The sequence below is a fragment of the Atta colombica genome, unplaced genomic scaffold (assembly GCF_001594045.1).
Source record: "Atta colombica isolate Treedump-2 unplaced genomic scaffold, Acol1.0 scaffold273, whole genome shotgun sequence".
In the NCBI taxonomy this organism is placed as follows: Eukaryota; Metazoa; Arthropoda; class Insecta; order Hymenoptera; family Formicidae; genus Atta; species Atta colombica.
The window spans coordinates 14,461-33,350 of record NW_017259374.1 but is presented as its reverse complement, the minus strand read 5'-3'; the positions used below and the strand labels follow the sequence as shown (position 1 = coordinate 33,350).

The 18,890-nt window shown below is 27.1% G+C and overlaps 3 protein-coding genes across 3 annotated transcripts in view; all 3 read right to left on the bottom strand.

Moving 5' to 3' along the window:
• LOC108689610 overlaps nucleotides 1-2,525 on the bottom strand; it is a 3,729-nt gene extending 1,204 nt beyond the window's left edge. Inside the window, exons 1-3 of the mRNA XM_018196468.1 lie at nucleotides 2,365-2,525; nucleotides 2,077-2,193; nucleotides 843-959 (exon numbers count right to left, since the gene is read on the bottom strand). Of these exons, the coding sequence (XP_018051957.1) occupies nucleotides 843-959; nucleotides 2,077-2,193; nucleotides 2,365-2,519 (389 nt within the window). The 5' untranslated portion in view covers nucleotides 2,520-2,525. The remainder of the gene's footprint in view (nucleotides 1-842; nucleotides 960-2,076; nucleotides 2,194-2,364) is intronic.
• Nucleotides 2,526-7,289: 4,764 nt separating this feature from the next.
• Nucleotides 7,290-8,998, bottom strand: LOC108689609. The gene is made up of 4 exons (XM_018196467.1): nucleotides 8,909-8,998; nucleotides 7,721-7,866; nucleotides 7,413-7,545; nucleotides 7,290-7,340 (listed from the first exon to the last, which is right to left on the bottom strand). The coding sequence occupies exons 1-4, from the start codon at nucleotides 8,996-8,998 to the stop codon at nucleotides 7,290-7,292; spliced, it is 420 nt and encodes a 139-aa protein (XP_018051956.1).
• Nucleotides 8,999-13,773: 4,775 nt separating this feature from the next.
• Nucleotides 13,774-18,378, bottom strand: LOC108689608. The gene is made up of 4 exons (XM_018196466.1): nucleotides 18,244-18,378; nucleotides 14,197-14,342; nucleotides 13,893-14,025; nucleotides 13,774-13,824 (listed from the first exon to the last, which is right to left on the bottom strand). Exons 1-4 carry the CDS (start codon nucleotides 18,376-18,378, stop codon nucleotides 13,774-13,776), a joined length of 465 nt encoding a protein of 154 aa, XP_018051955.1.
• Nucleotides 18,379-18,890: the final 512 nt, after the last annotated feature.

Genomic DNA, 18,890 nt, shown 5'->3' with positions numbered 1-18,890 from the left:
TAAAGATTTATTTAAAAAAAATTATATTTTTTTTATAAATAAGTCAGATAAATAAATATAATGATAATAAACAATTCTACATGATGTCTCAGAATAACCGTCAAAAACATTAGTGAAAGAATCAATATTTGGCGATTTTTAGTAATTGATATCTTGTTAACTATTACGAAATGGTAAAGGACTTCTCGACTCAGTTATGCCGCTCTACTCGCGCACGAAATATTTTAGAATACTCTGTATATACAGAACTAAAATAAGGTAACAAACTTATCTGCAAACTCACTGTTACAATGAATACTGAGATACAGTGCAGTATTATTACATTTTATAACACTTAGAATACATTTTTGAATTATTATTCTTTTCATTATATCTACATATGTATACATATATAATGATTTATATATCATTTACTAGCTTTCGTTCTCTCGAAATTTCTTAGAGTGAAATCTCATTCCAAAAGAATGAAAATATACTATTGAAAAAGAATGAAAATATTTGCACTCTTGAAGAGTAGCAGATTTTAATTCTTTTTTAGAATAATATTTCATTCTTTTGGAATGAGATTTAATCAAAAGGAGAGAAATCTCACTTCTTTTTTGGAATGAATCTTATTCCAAAAGATTAAAGTTTTACTCTAAAAAAGAATGAAAATCTGCCATTTTTATTCAAGAGTGCAAATATTTTCATTCTTTCAATAATGATAATATTTTCATTTATTTGGAATCAAATTTCACTTCAAGAAATTTAGAGAGTTGAAGATTGATAACTGTTGTATTGATTTATTGATTCTTATATGTATTCAGAATTATTAATATATTATTTTTATCCAAATCTCATACATTATTACACGAAACTGGAAACTTACTCGATACAAATTGAGAGTAAAGAAAACAACTACTCCTCCAGTGAAACAAAGCAGCGTTATCTCGAATGAGGACACTAAATGCTTGGACAACCTTTATAAATAATAAATATATTATTTAGAAATGATAAAAATATTATTATTCCTTCACTGCAGCCATCTTGTATTGTGATATTAGAAACGAAAAAAATACATAAAAAATTTTTTGCAAATTATATTTAAATGCCAATACATTCTTTTTAATATAATTTGCAATCATTGATTGAATTTGTAAAATATACCAACAACTCTTCCTTTATGTGATAATAAATAACTATATACAAGGTGTCTCTAAAAATGCTGCTTAAAATAACTCATTAATTGTTCATTTAATAAAAAAAATGTTTATATGAAAGTGAAGCAATTTCGAGAAGAATATATTACGTTATTATCCTTTTAGATGCTAAAAAGATGTGAAGATTATTTCCACTTCTTTAAAATGAAATTATATAATTTTTTATATAATATACAAAATAATTAGAGAAATTATATTGTATAAAAAAATTATATAATTTCATTTAAAAAAGTGGAGGAGACTTTTATATGTTTTGGCACCTAGAAGAAATACAATATCAGAATACGTATCCCTTGAAATCATTCTACTTTTATAAAAAATATTTTTTTATTAAATCAACAAATAATGAGCTATTTTAAATGACACTATTATAATAACAACTTATATTTGAAATTAAATTATGCTTATATAAACAACAAAATAAACTATATGAGTTATCAAACTGAGATAATGATGAAATATGATTCTAAAACATAAATAATAGGGATAGATATTAAAACAAAAATCATATATTTAAAATTATCATATAAAAAAAAAATGAGACCATCAATAATTGATGATCAAATCTTGACCGAAACGTTTTAATATGATAATTTTAAATATATGACTTTCGTTTCAACGTCTATCGTTGTGGCTGTATGCCCTATTATTTATATTTTGTATTTTTGAGCCTTCAGACATTTAAATATGATTTTATTTCAAAATAAAAGAAGAATTTTCAGTATATATTACAAATTTACCTTATCAAATACAAACATTGTTTTGTTGAAAAATATTTTTACTAAGTATTATGTATTTTTTACGACATTTTTTTCGTGATGATCAGGAATCTTAACATATATTTGCATGAATATTGTATGTTGATATTAATACAAACTTCATAGCTTGACGATGAATGTCTATAGCACAAATTATGCTCTTGGTCATGAAAACCTTATTTTTTAACGTAATATTTTGTATGGTATTAATATTTACTGCATGGTTGATACGATAACTGTATAAATATTGAATTGTAATTATGTAGTAATTAAAGATATAACTTTTTAGTTAAAAACAAACTTCCACAAAAATTTGTTAAATAAATTGTATGTATAAAAATAACTAATCTGATGATCAAAAAGATATAACAAGTGCTCATTTCTTTTCTCTATGTCTACATTCTTACCTAGCAATTCTAAACATTCCACAGGTATGCAGAAGATATGAGACGAACATTGAACCTGTTGCTAACATTATAGCTGTTGCAACGCATAATTCTCCGTACATATGCAATAGTATCCAATAGAAATACTTTTCTTGATCAATAAAATACTCTGACATAATGAGTAAATGATGTGATTGAGATGTGTTCATTGTATTAATATCAGCTATAAATGACCAAATTTGAATTACAATAATAATAAATATTCCACAAACTCCAAATACTAAAAAGAAGTAAAAAAAATTATTTAAATTTTTAATATCTAAAATTGTTTCTATGTATACTGTACGCATGTACATGTATTACGAAATAATTCTTATCTTGGATTTTACAACAAAAATGATAGCTGTGTTATTTTACATATACATTATTATAAAAACTTTTTTAATAGAATAAGATTTTATCGTAAAATTGCTAACTATTTTAAATTTTATTTAATTTATTAAACACATTGGTCATTCCTCGCAGATGCACATACATGTTCTCTAAATTTCCCGGAGTGAAATCTCACTCCAATGGATTTAGAGAGTGACAAATGCTTTAATAGATTTATATAATAAACCATATGTAAATGTTTGTATGAAAAGGTAAATGTTATGATGTTTCACCAAAAATCATTTCTTTTTCTCAGTAATGAACAAAATTATATTATAGTTATAAAAAGACAATGTTTGTTATGTGTTCAATATTTTAAGAGAGTTCTTGTGTTTTGAAAAAATTCTATTTCAAATAGAATGAACAAAAATTCTTTAACATCTATACACTTTAAATGTTTATAACGGTCATTTTAGTGTGACTCTATGCAAACGAAATCCATCCAACCCCCCCCCCCCATCCCACCGCCATTACTTTCCACGTGAAATGAATTTCCTGCTAAGGGATACACAACTTTTCATTCAGGTAGATTTTGTTTTGCGTGTGCCCCCTTTGCAGGAAGGATGGTGAAACTCGGTTTGCGTGGAAAATTGAACACCTCTTAATAGGGATACAGGGGGGAGTGAAATGTCCATACATTTTTTCAGTCTTGATCAACAATCTTGATGACCGTTTTATTTCGATCTCATGGCAAGTATAATAATTTAGAAAACAAAAAAAATTAATATAAAGAAGCTTTATATTAATATTTCAATAAAAAATGAAATATCTTATTCATCTTTTAAATAAAATTTTCTACAAAAATCACAAGCTTCTCTTAAAACATGGCACGCATGTACTTTTATAACTAGTTTTGTTCATTACTAAAAAAGAAACCGTGATTTTTAGAAAACCACTTTTGAACATTTACCAATTGAAAGTATTACAAAATATCATCATAATAAACATTATCTTACTTGTAAGCGTAATCGTGTAACGTTTAGCAATGCAACTATATTTGTATATAATTGCAATTTCATTTTTATCCTTTAACTCATTGAATATATATCGAAGTTCGGCCAATAAATTCTTCACCTATTATTTTATTAATTTTCTATACTCTCTTCGTATATATCAAAAACACTTTATGCAATAAAAATTTTTTTATTGACAAGTTAATTCTATTTAACGGATATTTAGTAAGTTATGAACTTACAATTTCAATGTTAAGATAGAATGCATTATATTGTATCATGCACAATATGAAGAGAGATACGGAAGACAACACCTTTATTACAAGGTCTAAAGTACATTTTAATATAATTAATGGTGTCAACTGCAAAAGTTAGTTTTACACAATTTCATATATAAATATGACTTTAAAAAATGCGATAGATTATTTCTTAAATAATGCATGTATTAACGGTTACATACAAATAAATGCTTATACATACAATTGTGAACCAACAATTTGCACCTCTATAGCGAGTACTTTGTAATTTCTCATTTTTTATAAAAATTAAATTAAATGCATAATATGAATTGATATAAACAATTGAAGTGAAAGATTGTCACGCAGTAATTTATATTATACATATAATAATATTATATTATTTTATACCTGAAATATAATACCTGCTGATAAAACAGTACAGAAGAAAATAAACTGAAATTGAGTAAATTTGGATTGTTGATAAGGCCATAAACCAATAGCAAGCAATAGAATTTTATTGAGATTATTATACTGAGTTTCTGGATGTATCATTTTCTCTTCGAGCATCAAAGTATTTCTGTGAAGACTGAAGATGTTGTAAAGAGTATGCTTATTCATTTTTTTCATTATTTTACTAAATACTTTTACATCCTTATGTTTTCTAATATAAATTTTGCCGTAAATTTCACAATTTGTAATGATTGGTTCTGTAAAAGTTTGCTATGTGAGATCTAACAGTGTTAAATTTAATATTTATTATTCTTTCATCAAATTACTGATATTTATGTTATTGATTTATACTACAGGTAATTTAACAGATGTTATTTTCTCATGAAAATAACATATTATATTTGTCACGCAAGCGTATTTTCTCTTTTTCAGCACTAGAACTTCATTCTGGTTTACGCACTCACGCGATACACTTCGAGAGAATGTTCCTTTACTTTAATTCTTTCGCTATCGTGATCTATCTGATGAAATTCATAATTTGAAAATGTCAGCATTAATACATAACATTATTACATTTTAAGACTGCGTTGGACAAAATTAATATTTTGAACAAGCAAGTGGCAAATGTTAATATCTAAGTTTATTGTCTATAATTATTGTCTATAATTAAACTATTCATTCTATAATACTTTTCCTTTTTATTTCTTAATTTTTTAATTTTCTATTAGTAAAAAAAAATATTTGAATTTATATACAAAATTATTTATATTGATATAAATATAATTAATTAAGTGTAATAATTTTTATACGTCGATAATAAATTCAGCGATATAATTCAAAAGATTTTTTATTTACTGATCATATAAAGTATATAAACATTCGCTATAATATATTGTAACAATTATATTCATATTCATGCTTATATTCATTTCAGTATTTTGTACAAATTTGAACTATCAATATCTTGATTTTTCTTATCTCAGCAGAAAAATTTCTGTTACGTTAAAAGAAATTACTGAGTTATAAAGAATTAAATTTGAATCAAATAATTATTTTGCAGGAAAAATATTTTCTTACTTTAAAATATTCCATTTTTAATGCTTATAATAGTTGAAGCTATTTTAGATATCTACTTTTAAATAATTTCTATGTAAATTTATAGATATACTAAATATGTAGTCATTCGAACTGCGCTCCAAATTGATTTTTCGAACTTATAAACGATTAAATTACTATAGTAATATCACAAATTAAATTGACAAGCAATTTAATAATTGGATGCTTAATCATGCTATTAGAAACATGTTAATATACTGAAAAACTGTAAATAAATTTATTGTGAAAAATATTACTTTAGCCAGAAGTCAAATCCAGATCTCTTGTCTTCCATGCGAGAGTCTTAAGCCTTTAGATTACTGAGATCTCTATTTACATTGATATGTAACGATAATACATAGATGTACATTAATATGTTATAATCTGTATATTTGTTATAAATTCTTAATTGCAATTAAGGAAAAGTGTATAATATGCAATATTTTCTTTTAAAAACGAAAAAACTATATGTCTTTGTCTGCATCAATCACTTTATATTATTACAGTTTATGCTGCTAGACAGTGTAAGATTGTCACAATTTATATTAAGATAACCAGACTCTATATTATAACCTTAAGTAATTTTTTTTAATTTTTCATCAAGTCTAAATTTGAAAAATTATTATGAACATTAAAAAAAACATGAAACATTTTTATATATTTAAATAAATAGTGAAGGTTTCAAAAGATTATGTATATATGAATCGTATTGAATACATATGTATCCAATATTAACAATACCTTTTTCTTTTATTTTTTTTTTATTTAATTTTTTAGCATGTGTTATTTATTAATAGAGTCATAAATATATGTATAAATATTGAAATTAAATATATTAATTTTAAAAAATATTTCATGCATTATATTATAAATTCTGCATGCAAAAAGTCTTACTTAAATATAAAATATATAAATATACGTTGTTTATATTTGGATTATAGTTAGTACAAAAAAAAAGAGGATCTCGATTATATAATACGCATTGTAAACAAAGAAAGTCCATAATTGCGCGATATCATATGGGATTTCAAGTTTAACTGTAAAGCAAAGTTTCACAATGTGCATGTATACACTATAAAAACAGTATCACTATTTTAATTTAATTAACCTTTATCTTTTTCTAAACAGAAAAATATATGTCAGGGTTGCCATAGACCTGGAAAATCGGGAAAATCGGGAAAAGTCAGGGAAATTGAAATTGATCATGGAAATCGGGAAAAGTCAAGGAAAAATGTAAAAAAATCTGGAATTTCGAAATTTGCTCACAATTTCTTGAAACTATTCCTATTCCAAATAAGTATATATAACTTTTTAAATTATATATTACGTTTACAATGAAATATATTCAAAATTTGTGCATTTTAAACGATTTTAATAACTAAAATTATATTTAATTCGGTATTTTTATTTGTTTCCTCTTTTTTGTCATAACTATATTCTTTTTTTCCAAAATTAATTTATTTTTTGCTGGAGTTTGAATTTGCAAAATTGTATTATGCTACTAAGCTTTTTTTGCATTGTTTTTAATATAGACTAGCTTTCCTACAATCCGTGAGGCTAAATGTTAAAATTTTATATTACTCATGGAAAATTTTCTGTTTTCATCTGGAAAACCTGGAAAAGTTAAGGAATTTTAAAATTCATTTTCTGTGGCAACCCTAATTTATACTCTATAGTAAAAAAATAAATCTATATAATTTTCTAATCGTAATTATCATCATTTTTCATTAACTACAGTTTTATTAAGACAATAATAAATTAATAAATATTTATTTTGTTATCGTGTAGAATGCATGACTGTAAAATAAGATACGGAGGCCTTTATTAGCTGCAATTATAAACATACTTTTTTATTGTAGCTATATGTAAATGGAAACTGAAATATTCCACAAACTATTACCGTGGCAAAACCCTCTATGGATGCATCAAATATCCCACCGAGATTTAATGAAAATTTCTTGGTTCTTCTTTGCAGCAGAAATAGTATCATTCTTTGTATATGTAATGGGGTTTTATACCACTGAACGTTGTACCTACAGATTTGAATATAGAGATAGCAGATCGCTTACTTAAGATTGGAATTCTTAATTAATTAATTTCGGCATATATTCTAATTTAAATGTCGTAGATCAATTTCTGTTTGTATTGTTGTAACAAATACAAAAAACAACAATTGCACATATTGCCAAACAAGAATATTTTTCTTACGCAGTAACAAATACGTGATTATTATGGTCGATTATATTCTGTCCAACATAGTGGGCTATAAACATATATAAGATGCTTGTAGACGCAAATAAAAATGGTAATAAAAATTCACTGACATTGTTTTTATTGTTTTCAGATGATGCTATCTGGAAAAGCTAAGAAACATTTTACATAGTAAATATCAATCTTCTACATATGTATCTATGTTCTAACTATCAATCTATAACGTGCAAGTTATAAATTGATAGTTATATAATATAACAAGTTTTACTTATTACTACAACTAAGATTTTTTTGCTCTTAATTGCTCATATGCACTTTTGTGCACAAAATTTCAGAAATGAGGTCACATTTACAGATATTATATTATTGCCTACATGTATTATTGTCTACATAAATTATTACCTACAGCTCGATTAACTATAAGCACTTTTGCGCACAAATAAAAATTTCAGAGACGAAATTAAATTCACTTACACGTATTATTGCCTACAGATCGATTGCCTACAAGCATTTTTGCTCAAAAATATATATAAAATTAAGTTTAAATTACATTAAAAAAGTAATTTGTATTTTTAAAGCAGAAAATTTATATTTTAAAGCAAAAAATGATTTAAAACAAAATTTGTGTTTTTAAAACAGAGAGTAGTATATATGGGCAATTGAATTGTAAGCAATAGGTAATATCTATAAGCAATCGTTATAGACAATAATACATGTAGCCAGATGTGACTTTGTCTCTGAAACTTTTACAATACTTGTGCACAAAAGTGCAAGTGGAATATAGGCAATTGAGTTGTAGACAATTTTTGTTCACAAACGAACTGTCGGCAAACGATGCTGTCTACAATTGATTTGTGATATTTTTTATTATGTTTGACAATAAACATTCTATTTGCATTAATGATGTGTACCTACAATGTTACTATATTTTATAATCGAATGTTTTACGTTATTTTTCTTCTTATGGCATTTACAAATATATGTATATATGTTATGAATTCATCATTTATAATATTAATACATATTATTTAGCGGTTTTGTTTAAGATTTATATGTGATATTGATTTGTTGCTTTTAAATATACATATATTTATAAAAAATTATTCATATAATATTACAGTATTAATAATAAATAACAATTTCAATGCAATCTTCATATATTATTACGTGAAACCGTAAACTTACTTGAAACAAATTAAAACTAAAACAAACTACTAAACATCCTGTGATACAAGACATCATTATTTCGAATATGGTCATGAAATGCTTCGTCATTCTTAAAAACAAAATATTAGTAAATGTATCGCACAATGTAAAAAACACAGATACATACTTCATAGCTTGACGATGAATGTCTATTGCACAAATTATATCTTCAATCATTAAAGTTTTATTTTTTATCGTAATATTTTGTGGAACATAGGTATTCACTGCATGCTTAATGCGATAGCTACATATATGTTTTTTTTATATTAATTAATTATTAATTTTATATAATAAAATTATTATGCTTCTATGTCTACATTCATACCTAGCAATTTTAAATATTCCACAAATATGCTCAATATATGTAATGAGCATTGTACCTGTTCCCAACATTATAATCGAGGCAATATATAATATTGTGTACATATATAACAGAATCCAATAGAAATACTTTTCTTGATCAACAAGGTACTCTGTCATAATGAGTAAATGATGTGATTGAGATATGTTCATTGTATTAACATCAGCTATAAACGACCAAATTTGAATTATTATAAGACTGAACATTCCACAAATTCCAAAACCTAAAAATAAGTAAAAAGAATTTGCTTAAATTCTTAGTTTCTAAAATTGCTTTATGTATAGGTACTGTACGCATGTATAATATTATGAAATAATTTTTATCTTGGATTTTACTGTCAAATTGATAGCTATATCATTTTACGTAATCATAATAATAATCATTTTACGCTGTATACTATAAAACATTTTTTAATAGAATAAAATTTTATTATAAAATTTATAATTTAAAATTTTTTAAAATTTGATTTGTATACTATGTACGTATATTAAACACATTGGCAATGTTATGAACGAAATTAGTTGTAAAAAAATGTGTATATAATATTTTAAAAGGAAACTTGTGATTTTTGTGAAAAAAAATTATATTTCAAATGGAAAATCATATTTCAAATTACATATATTTTAATAACAGAATGAACAAAAATTTGTTAGTAACTATATTCTTTAATATTTATAAATATAAAGTTTAAATACAAAGTGAATATAAAAATAAATATAAAATTTAATGTTTATAAATATATCCTTCTTGAGCTACGTTTGAAAACATCAGCTGGCTCTTATCCTTGTTTAACATTGGGTGAACAACAAAGTTAAATGACATTCAGGTGATGTTTCTGAACATAGCTTAGTGCGATATTACGCAAACGAAAGCCATCTCTCGCCTCTCCACCCGTTTAGAGGCGTATGACTTTTCACGCGAAACGACTCCCACTCCACTTCTAATCTGCAAGAGTTGCACGAATTTTCACGCTCGGTTGACAGAAGGGAAAGTAGGATCAAAGTCGCTTCGCGTAAAAATATATCGTACAATATACATTAAAGTAAAAAATTTCTTACACAAATAGAAAGATTCATTACATAAAAAAATTAGACCTTTAAGTCCAAATATTTCAGAAATTATTAGAGACCGTCACCTAATTGTTAAAATAAAATTACTCAAAATAAAATCATGACTTTAATAACATATATCGAAGTCAAAAGCATTAGCGCGATGTCTCTTAAATTGCATAAATATTAAATTTTTTCCATAACGGCACAATCCCCCTCTTAAAACATGGTACACATAATATACATGTCTTTTTATAATTAGTCTTGTTCATTAGATACTAAAAAAGAAACGCGATTTTTAGGGGAGCACCACTTCTAAATATTTACCAATGGAAAATATTATTACAAAATTAATAAATATTATCTTACCTGTAAGCGTAATCGTGTAACGTTTAGCAGTACAACTATATTTGTATATAATTGCAATTTCGTTTTTATCTTTTAATTCATTGAGTATATATCGAAGCTCCACGAATAAATTCTTCACCTATTATGTTATTAATTTTCTATACTGTGTTATATATATATATTAAAAACATGTTTGTGCAATGACAATTTTTTGATAAACAAATTCATTCTAATTAACGGATACTCGGTAAGTTATGAACTTACAATTTCAATGTTAAGATGGAATGCGTTATATTTTATCAAGCACAATACGAAGAAAGATACGGAAGACAACGCTTTTATTACAAGATCTAAAGTACATTTTAATATTATTATTGGTGTCAACTGCAAAAAGTTAATTTTACATAATTTCATATATATTGATTTTTAAAAATGCGATATATTATTTTTTAAAAACAACATATATTAACGGTTACATATACAAATAAATACTTATATATACAATTATTAACAACTTGTATCTCTATTGAGAGTATTTTGTAGTTTCTCATTTGATATAAAAATTAAATTGCATAATATGGATTGATATGAATAATTGTAGTGAAATATTGTCATGTAGTAATTTATATTATGAAATAATGTTAGATTTTTTTTTACCTGAAATACAATACCTGTGGATAAAATGGCACAGAAAAAAATAAACTGAAATTGAGTAAATTTCGATTGTTGATAAGGCCATAAACCGACAGCAAGCAATAGAATTTTATTGAGATTATTATGAGTTTCTATATGTATCATTTTTTCCTTCGAACGATAAAATATTACTGTGAAGATTGATTCATCACTGAGAGTATGCTTACTCCATTTTTTCACTATTTGACAAAATATTTCACATTTTCATGTTTTCTGGTATAATTTTACCATAAATTTCATAATTTAATGATTGGTTGTGTAAACGTTTGCTATGTATGGTCTAACGACATTAAATTTAACTATTCTCTCAGTAAATTACAAATATTTATGTTATTGATTTGATACTACTAGTAATTCGACGGATGTTATTTTCTCATGAAAATAAGTTATCTGCTACGCAAGCGCATTTTCTTCTCTCGCCAGAACTTCATTCTAGTCTACACACTTGCCCGATACACTCCGAGAGAATATCGCTTTTCTTTAATTTTTTTCGATATTCTGATCTATCTGATAATATTCATAAATTGAGAATGATAGCATTAATACATAACATTATTATATTTTAAAACGTTTACGTTTGATGAAATTAATATTCTTAGGAATCAAGTGTCGAATGCTGATTTGTAAGTTTTTCGTCTAATTGAACTGTTGACTGTATAATTTTCTTTCCTTTTTATTTATAATTTTTTCTATTAATAAAATTTTTGAATTTATGTGTAATATTTATATATGTTGATATAAAAATAATTAATTAAGTGTAATAATTCTTATACGTTGATAATAAATTTAGCACACAAAAAATTTTATTTATTGATAATGTAAAGTATATACATTCACTGCAATATGTTTTAACAATTTTCCATATATTGATTTTGGTGCTTTACTGCAGAAACTCGAAGTACCAATATCTTGATTCTTCTTTTTTTAACAAAAAGATATCTGTACTTTAAAAGAAATTACTGACTTATAAAAAATTAGATTTGAATTAAAGAATCTATTATTTTGCGTATGTGGAGGATAAATATTTTTATATCTTAAAGTATTCGATTTTTTAAAACAACTGTACTGCACATTGATTTGTATAGAAAAAATATTTTTTTTAAATAAAATATTTCAATTATATTAAAATGTTGATATATAGCATTTACTATCTACATTGATACATCCGTAATACAATACATAGACACACGTTTATAATCTGTGCATTTGTTTGTTACAAACTTTTAATTGCAGTTAAGGAAAAGTATATAATTTATGATGTGCAATTTTATATTTTCTTTTGAAAAAGAAACAATGAATTTTGTTTAAAGCAATCGCTTTATCTTCTTATATAGTTTATATAGCTTAATACAGACAGTATGAGATTATTACAATTTATATTTAAATATAACCAGATCCCAATATATGATATGTCTATTTATTTAAGTAAATTTTTCTAATTTTTTACCGAGTTTCAAAATTTGAGAAATATTTGTGAACATTAAAAAAACATGAAATATTTTGGAATATTTAAATGTATAGTGAAGATTTATAATAAATCTGTGTATGTGTAGGTCGTAATGAGTACATCTCAGTGAGAAATGTCAATGAAATCGATGTTGAATCAATCGATTCGACGTTGATTTGATGATTTCGGCGTCGATTCCATTATTATTTCTTTTCACTGGGATATCCAAACTTAACAATTCTTTTTCTTTCTTATTTCTTTTATTTAATTTTTTAACGTATGTTATTTATCAATGAAATGTTTGAACATAAATACTTATATAAATGTTGAAATGAAATATATTGATTAAAAAAGAATTTATTGCATTATAGTAATAAATCCTGTATTCAAAATCTTATTTAAATATAAAATATTTAAACACGCTGTTTATATTTGGACTACAGTTAATACAGAGGAAGGGAGATCCCGTTTGCCTATAAAACGATTGCCTACAGCTTTGTTTGCACACGGTCACATACTGACGATTAAGTCGACGATTGCCCATAATGCATTGATTAAACAACTGTAATGCACATTGCTTATATGATTATATTACACATTGCACATACGACTGTGTGGTATATATGACCGTGTCGCGCACATGCCATTCGGCACGCATATACATTGCAAACAAAGAAAGTCCATAATTATATGATAGTATATGGGTTTTCAAGTTTGACTGCAAAACAAAATTATACAATGTGCAAAATTATTCATAGTGCATGAATGCAGTATGAAAACAAGCTATTTTGATTTAAATAACTTTAATCTTATTCTGTTACACAGGAAAACATTTATCTGTACTCTATGTTCAAAAAATGAATCTATTATTTTCTAATCGCTATTATCATTTCTTATTGACTATGTTTCTATTATAATAATAATAAATTAATAAATATTTATTTTGTCATCGTGTAGACTGCATGACTGTGAAATAAGATACTGAGGCTTTTATTAGCTGCAATTATAAATATACTATTTTATTATGTATGTAAATGGATACTAAAATATCTCTCAAAATATTACCGTTGCAAAACCCTCCATGGATGCATTAAATATTCCACCAATATTTAATGAAAATTCCTTGGCTTTTCTTTGCAGTAAAAATAATATCATTCTTTGTATATATAATGGAGTTTTATACCACTGAACGTTGTATCTACAGAATTGAATATACAGATAGTAAATCGCTTACTAATTGGAATTCTTAATTAATTAATATTGGCATATGTTTTAATTAAATGCAGCAGATCAATTTCTGTTTGTAATGTTGTAACAAATGCAAAAAGCAACAATCGCACATACTACCATACATAAATGTTTCTCTTACGCAGTAATAAATACGTGATTATTATGGTCGATTATATTCTGTCCCATATAGTTGGCTATAAACATGTATATGATGCATACAGACGCAAATATAAACGATGATAAAGCTTCGCTAATATTTGTTCTATTGTTTTCAGATGATGCTATCTGGAAAAGCTAAGAAATAAATTTTACATTGTAAAATCAATCTTCTACATATGTATCTATATTCTAATTATCAATTTGTAACGTGCAAGTTTTATTTATTCCTGCAATTAAGATTTCTTTTACAGTTCGATTACTTATATCCACTTTTGCGCACAAATAAAAATTTCAAAAAGGAAGTCTTTTATCCACATATATTAATGCTTTCATATATTACTACTTATTTGAATTATTATAACACTTTTGAGCACAAATATATTGTAAAATTAATTTTAAATTAGTTAGAAAGTAATTTCTAAGAGATTAGGACATGTAGGCGATCAAGCGGTAGGCAATAATACATGTAAACAATCGAACTATAAAATATATATAAGCAAATGTAACTTTATTCTTGAAATATTTATTAACAAAAAATACATGTTATTGGCAACCGAGCTGCCGACAATAATTTTTGTGCACAAACAATCTGTCCAAATGCGATGCAGGCAATTGATTTGTGATGTTCTTTATAATGTTTCACAATAAATATTTTATAAATTTGCATTAATGATGTGTATCTACAATGTTACTATGTTTCGAATGTATTTGATAATTTTTTGGGAAAATTCCGCCTACAGCTTTGTTTGCACACATTGCATACATGACAGTATTGCACACAGCACATTGTACACACGGTACCATTGGATTAGTTCACTTGCGCTTAATACGTGAACTAACTACCAATAGTGTACTGCAACGTGCTGTGCGTAATATCGCTGTGTGCAAGACTGTCGCGTGTGCAATATGCTGTGTGTAATACTGTCATGTATGCAATGTGCAGTGTACAAAGTCAGTTTCTGATAAAATGTTACAAAATCTAAAACATTTTTAAAATAATTATTAAAAATTATGGGATGAGAAATTTCAGAATATTTCAGAATTCACTTCTATGAGAAGTTCTTAGACAAGATGTAAACTTTCCGAATATTTTTGAATATTTCTGAAATATGTTGAAAAATGTTCCGATTCATGTAATAATTATGAGAAAAATTTTCACCAGTATAGACAATTATTTATTGAAACGAAGCCTTGCTTTTGATTATGTTTTGATTATTTTTTTTTCTTATGGCATTTACAAGTATATGTATGTAGTTTTCAATTTATAATTTATAATACATATTATTTAATGGCTTTTGTTTAAGATTTATATGTGGTATTGATTGTTGCTGTTAGGTATACATGCTGTTAGGTATTTATTATAGTATTAGTAGATAATAAATAACAATTTTAATGCAAGCAAACCTTCATGTATTATATTATTTCGTGAAACCGTAAACTTACTTGATACAGATTAAAACTAAAACAAATTATTACACATCCCGTAAAACAAGATATCGATATTTCGAATGTAGTCATGAAATGCAACCAAACCTTCATGTATTATATTATTTCGTGAAACCGTAAACTTACTTGATACAGATTAAAACTAAAACAAATTATTACACATCCCGTAAAACAAGATATCGATATTTCGAATGTAGTCATGAAATGGGTCATCATTCTTAAAAAGAAATATATGATTGAGTATTAGTAAATGTATCGCACGATGTATAAAAATCACAGATACATACTTTATAGCTTGACGATGAATGTCTACGGCACTAATTATACCTTCAATCATCAAAATTTTATTTTTTATTGTAATATTTTGTGGAATATTGATATTCACTGCATGCTTAATGCGATAGCTGCAAATGTGTTTTTTTTTATTTATTAATTATTAATTTTGTATTTTATTTAATTTATTTTATTTTATTTAGTTTATTGCAAAGCAATGAAAAAGACTACATATTAACAGAGTAATAGACATAAAATATGATACAATATACTATATTTAATATAAACATAAATACAATAGACAATAGTAGCTTGCAAATGGTAAGGCGTCAGCAAAATTGCTGTTACAAAACCTACCAGTAACAAAATCAGAATGAAACAACAATACAATAACAGGTAAATCAATAACTGAAATCATACACACACACACACACACACACACACGCGCGCGCGCGCGCGCGCGCGCGCCCATACACTCGCAAACACACCAATTACATCTGTCTCGTTTAAATACCGTGAATGACGTAATGAAATTTGAAGCAGCAAAACGAAAGAAGGATGGAGAGGGAGAAGTTTTTATTGAATCAGGAAGAGAATTACAAATATTTGACAGAGAAAGCGGCACTTAGTGGACCGATATATGGAGAAGGATAAGTAAGTTTGGTATCTGGTGACCAGAGTGTTAAAATAGGAATGATGTTCAGGGTTCAAATGAATGAGACGTCGCAGATATAGAGGAATATTGGAGCGAGGGAGAGAAAATACAATCTAGCACAGGTGGAGAATTAAACGTTGTCAAATCTTAAGCCAACCAGATCTCTGATAATACGGAGATATGTGTATATGATCGTATTTACGAATAGAATAGGAGAAGCGGAGACAAGAATTTTGGATACGCTGTACACGATTTAACAGATGTTGGTTAAGAGCCAGAACATAGTCGATATCAGCGTAATCAAACAAAGAAATAACAATTGAGAAATGAGAAGTTTTGAAAGTATGTGAAAAGAAAGGATGTGGTAAAAAAGATAAAGAAAACATAAACAAGCATAAAGAGTCCTTGATGGCCACGTGTGATTCGAATGACTGTGAAGAGTCTACATGAACACCAAGAATCTTAATAAAGGAGGGACGAAGAATTAGAATAGAATTAAAAGAAATATCGAAGGATTGATTATATTGGATAATAATGTTGAGGAACCGACAATCAGCAAGAATGATTTAGAAGGTTTTAGATGCAGGACATTATTCTTCGATTATCATCCGGCAATAGATTTTAAGTATTCTGTATTCAAAGCAGATCAGGTTGTTAAAGCATCAAAGGAGTAAAAGGATTTGAGAAGAATTATATTATCTGCATACATAAGTAAAAAGCTCAGAGAGCAGGGACACATTAGAAAAATCAAATACAAAAAGATTAAAAGTTAGGGTCACTCTCTCCGAGAGTGAGAATGGCATGTAGAGTAGAGGAGATAGGAGGAATAGAATTATATATGAGGACCTGTCGCGGTTTGTAAGGAACAAGCAGATTAGCGAGAGAGCAAGATGAGAAAGATCGCACTATTTGAGTTTGACTAAAAATAGATTATGACTGACAATATCGAAAGTCTTTGTGAAGTCCAGGATAACGATGGAAGTAAGATTATCGATATTACGACGTTGGAGAAGCAATTTCGTCGTCGTGCTATGAGATCGACGAACACGAGACTGACAGGAAGGAGAAATATTAAAATTTGAGATAAAGACATTAAGTTATGAAAAGAAGATATACTCAAGCAGCTTTAAGAGGAAAGGGGAGAGCGAGATAGGGAAAAGATAAAGGAGAAGTGGGATTATAAGTTTTAGGAATGCAAAGAACAATTGATTGTTTTCAGGAGGGAAAAGTACTGTGAGAAAGAGAGGGAGAAAATTAACATAGAGAAGAAAATCAAGATATTGAAGGCAGTAGGAGCATGCGACTGGAGAGATCCAGAGGCCTAACGGAAGTAAAGCGAATGCGCTTAAAGATATTGTAGAGATTCTTGTGAATGATTTGAACAAAACTGAAGATCGTGGAAATGTGAAGAGAGGAAGAAAGAAGGTAGAAGTGTTGGAAGAGTAGAGGTGTTAGAAGAAAAAGACGAAGGAGTTAGGGTATTAAGCAATTGATTATTCAGGAGTGAAGGGTTTCTAAGATGCAGAGGTATCGAAGAAAAGGTTTGTACTGTCAAGGGCACGAAGATTTCTCCAGAATTGGAGCGAAGAATCAATTGTAATGGAGGTAGAAGGGAAGGATTTTTTGCTCACGAACAGCAATATTCACGCAAACTCTTGTAGCGCTGCCAGTAGCTTGTAGCTCCGCAGGAAACTGAAATCGCCTATATTTAAGAAGGGCACATCTCTTCAGCTCAGTGAGTCGTCGGATTGCACCATTCAGGCCACGGTGCGATGGGACGAGAAACATGCCTACAAGTAATCGGGGCGAGTCGATCAAAAATTGCAGTAAGAGAGGCAGTAAAGTGAGAAACCATCTGAATATGTGCCGCATATAAAGGAGATCAGCTCCAGTTCAGTTATGTCCTAATTGCATGAATGTTAGAGAAAGACACATGACCAGGACGATATAGTCGCGGAATAGCCAGCATCAAATGGGTGATAAGATGGTCACTCACACTGATCGCATCGCTGACTCCGCACTCCTCAATTACATTAATGCTCGATGAGACAAAAATAAGATCCAAGGAGGTTACCAAATTACATTAAGTAAATTGAATCAATTAATTGTCATCAATTAATTGTCTAAGAAAAAATAGCGATATCGAATTTGGCGTTATAATTTGATCGAGCATGTTGACATTGAAATCACTCAATATACAATCGCGTCGGTTATATGATACATGTAATACAAAATAGACATGATTCTGTAAGTGATTCCGTATTTTCATTAATAGAGACGAGAGGAAAGGCGGTGAGACG

Bases quoted from the DNA above. Each gene is read 5' to 3' on its own strand.
- LOC108689608 (XM_018196466.1), bottom strand. From the start codon at position 18,378: ATGTTTCTCGTCCCATCGCACCGTGGCCTGAATGGTGCAATCCGACGA. The intron at 14,343-18,243 runs GTTTGCGTGAAT...TAGCTTTTCCAG, and splicing joins CTACTGGCAGCGCTACAAGA to ATAGCATCATCTGAAAACAA. The intron at 14,026-14,196 runs GTAAGAGAAACA...TCAATTCTGTAG, and splicing joins AATCACGTATTTATTACTGC to ATACAACGTTCAGTGGTATA.
- LOC108689609 (XM_018196467.1), bottom strand. From the start codon at position 8,998: ATGACGAAGCATTTCATGACCATATTCGAAATAATGATGTCTTGTATC. The intron at 7,546-7,720 runs GTAAGAAAAATA...TCAAATCTGTAG, and splicing joins AATCACGTATTTGTTACTGC to GTACAACGTTCAGTGGTATA. The intron at 7,341-7,412 runs GTAATAGTTTGT...TTATAATTGCAG, and splicing joins CCATAGAGGGTTTTGCCACG to CTAATAAAGGCCTCCGTATC.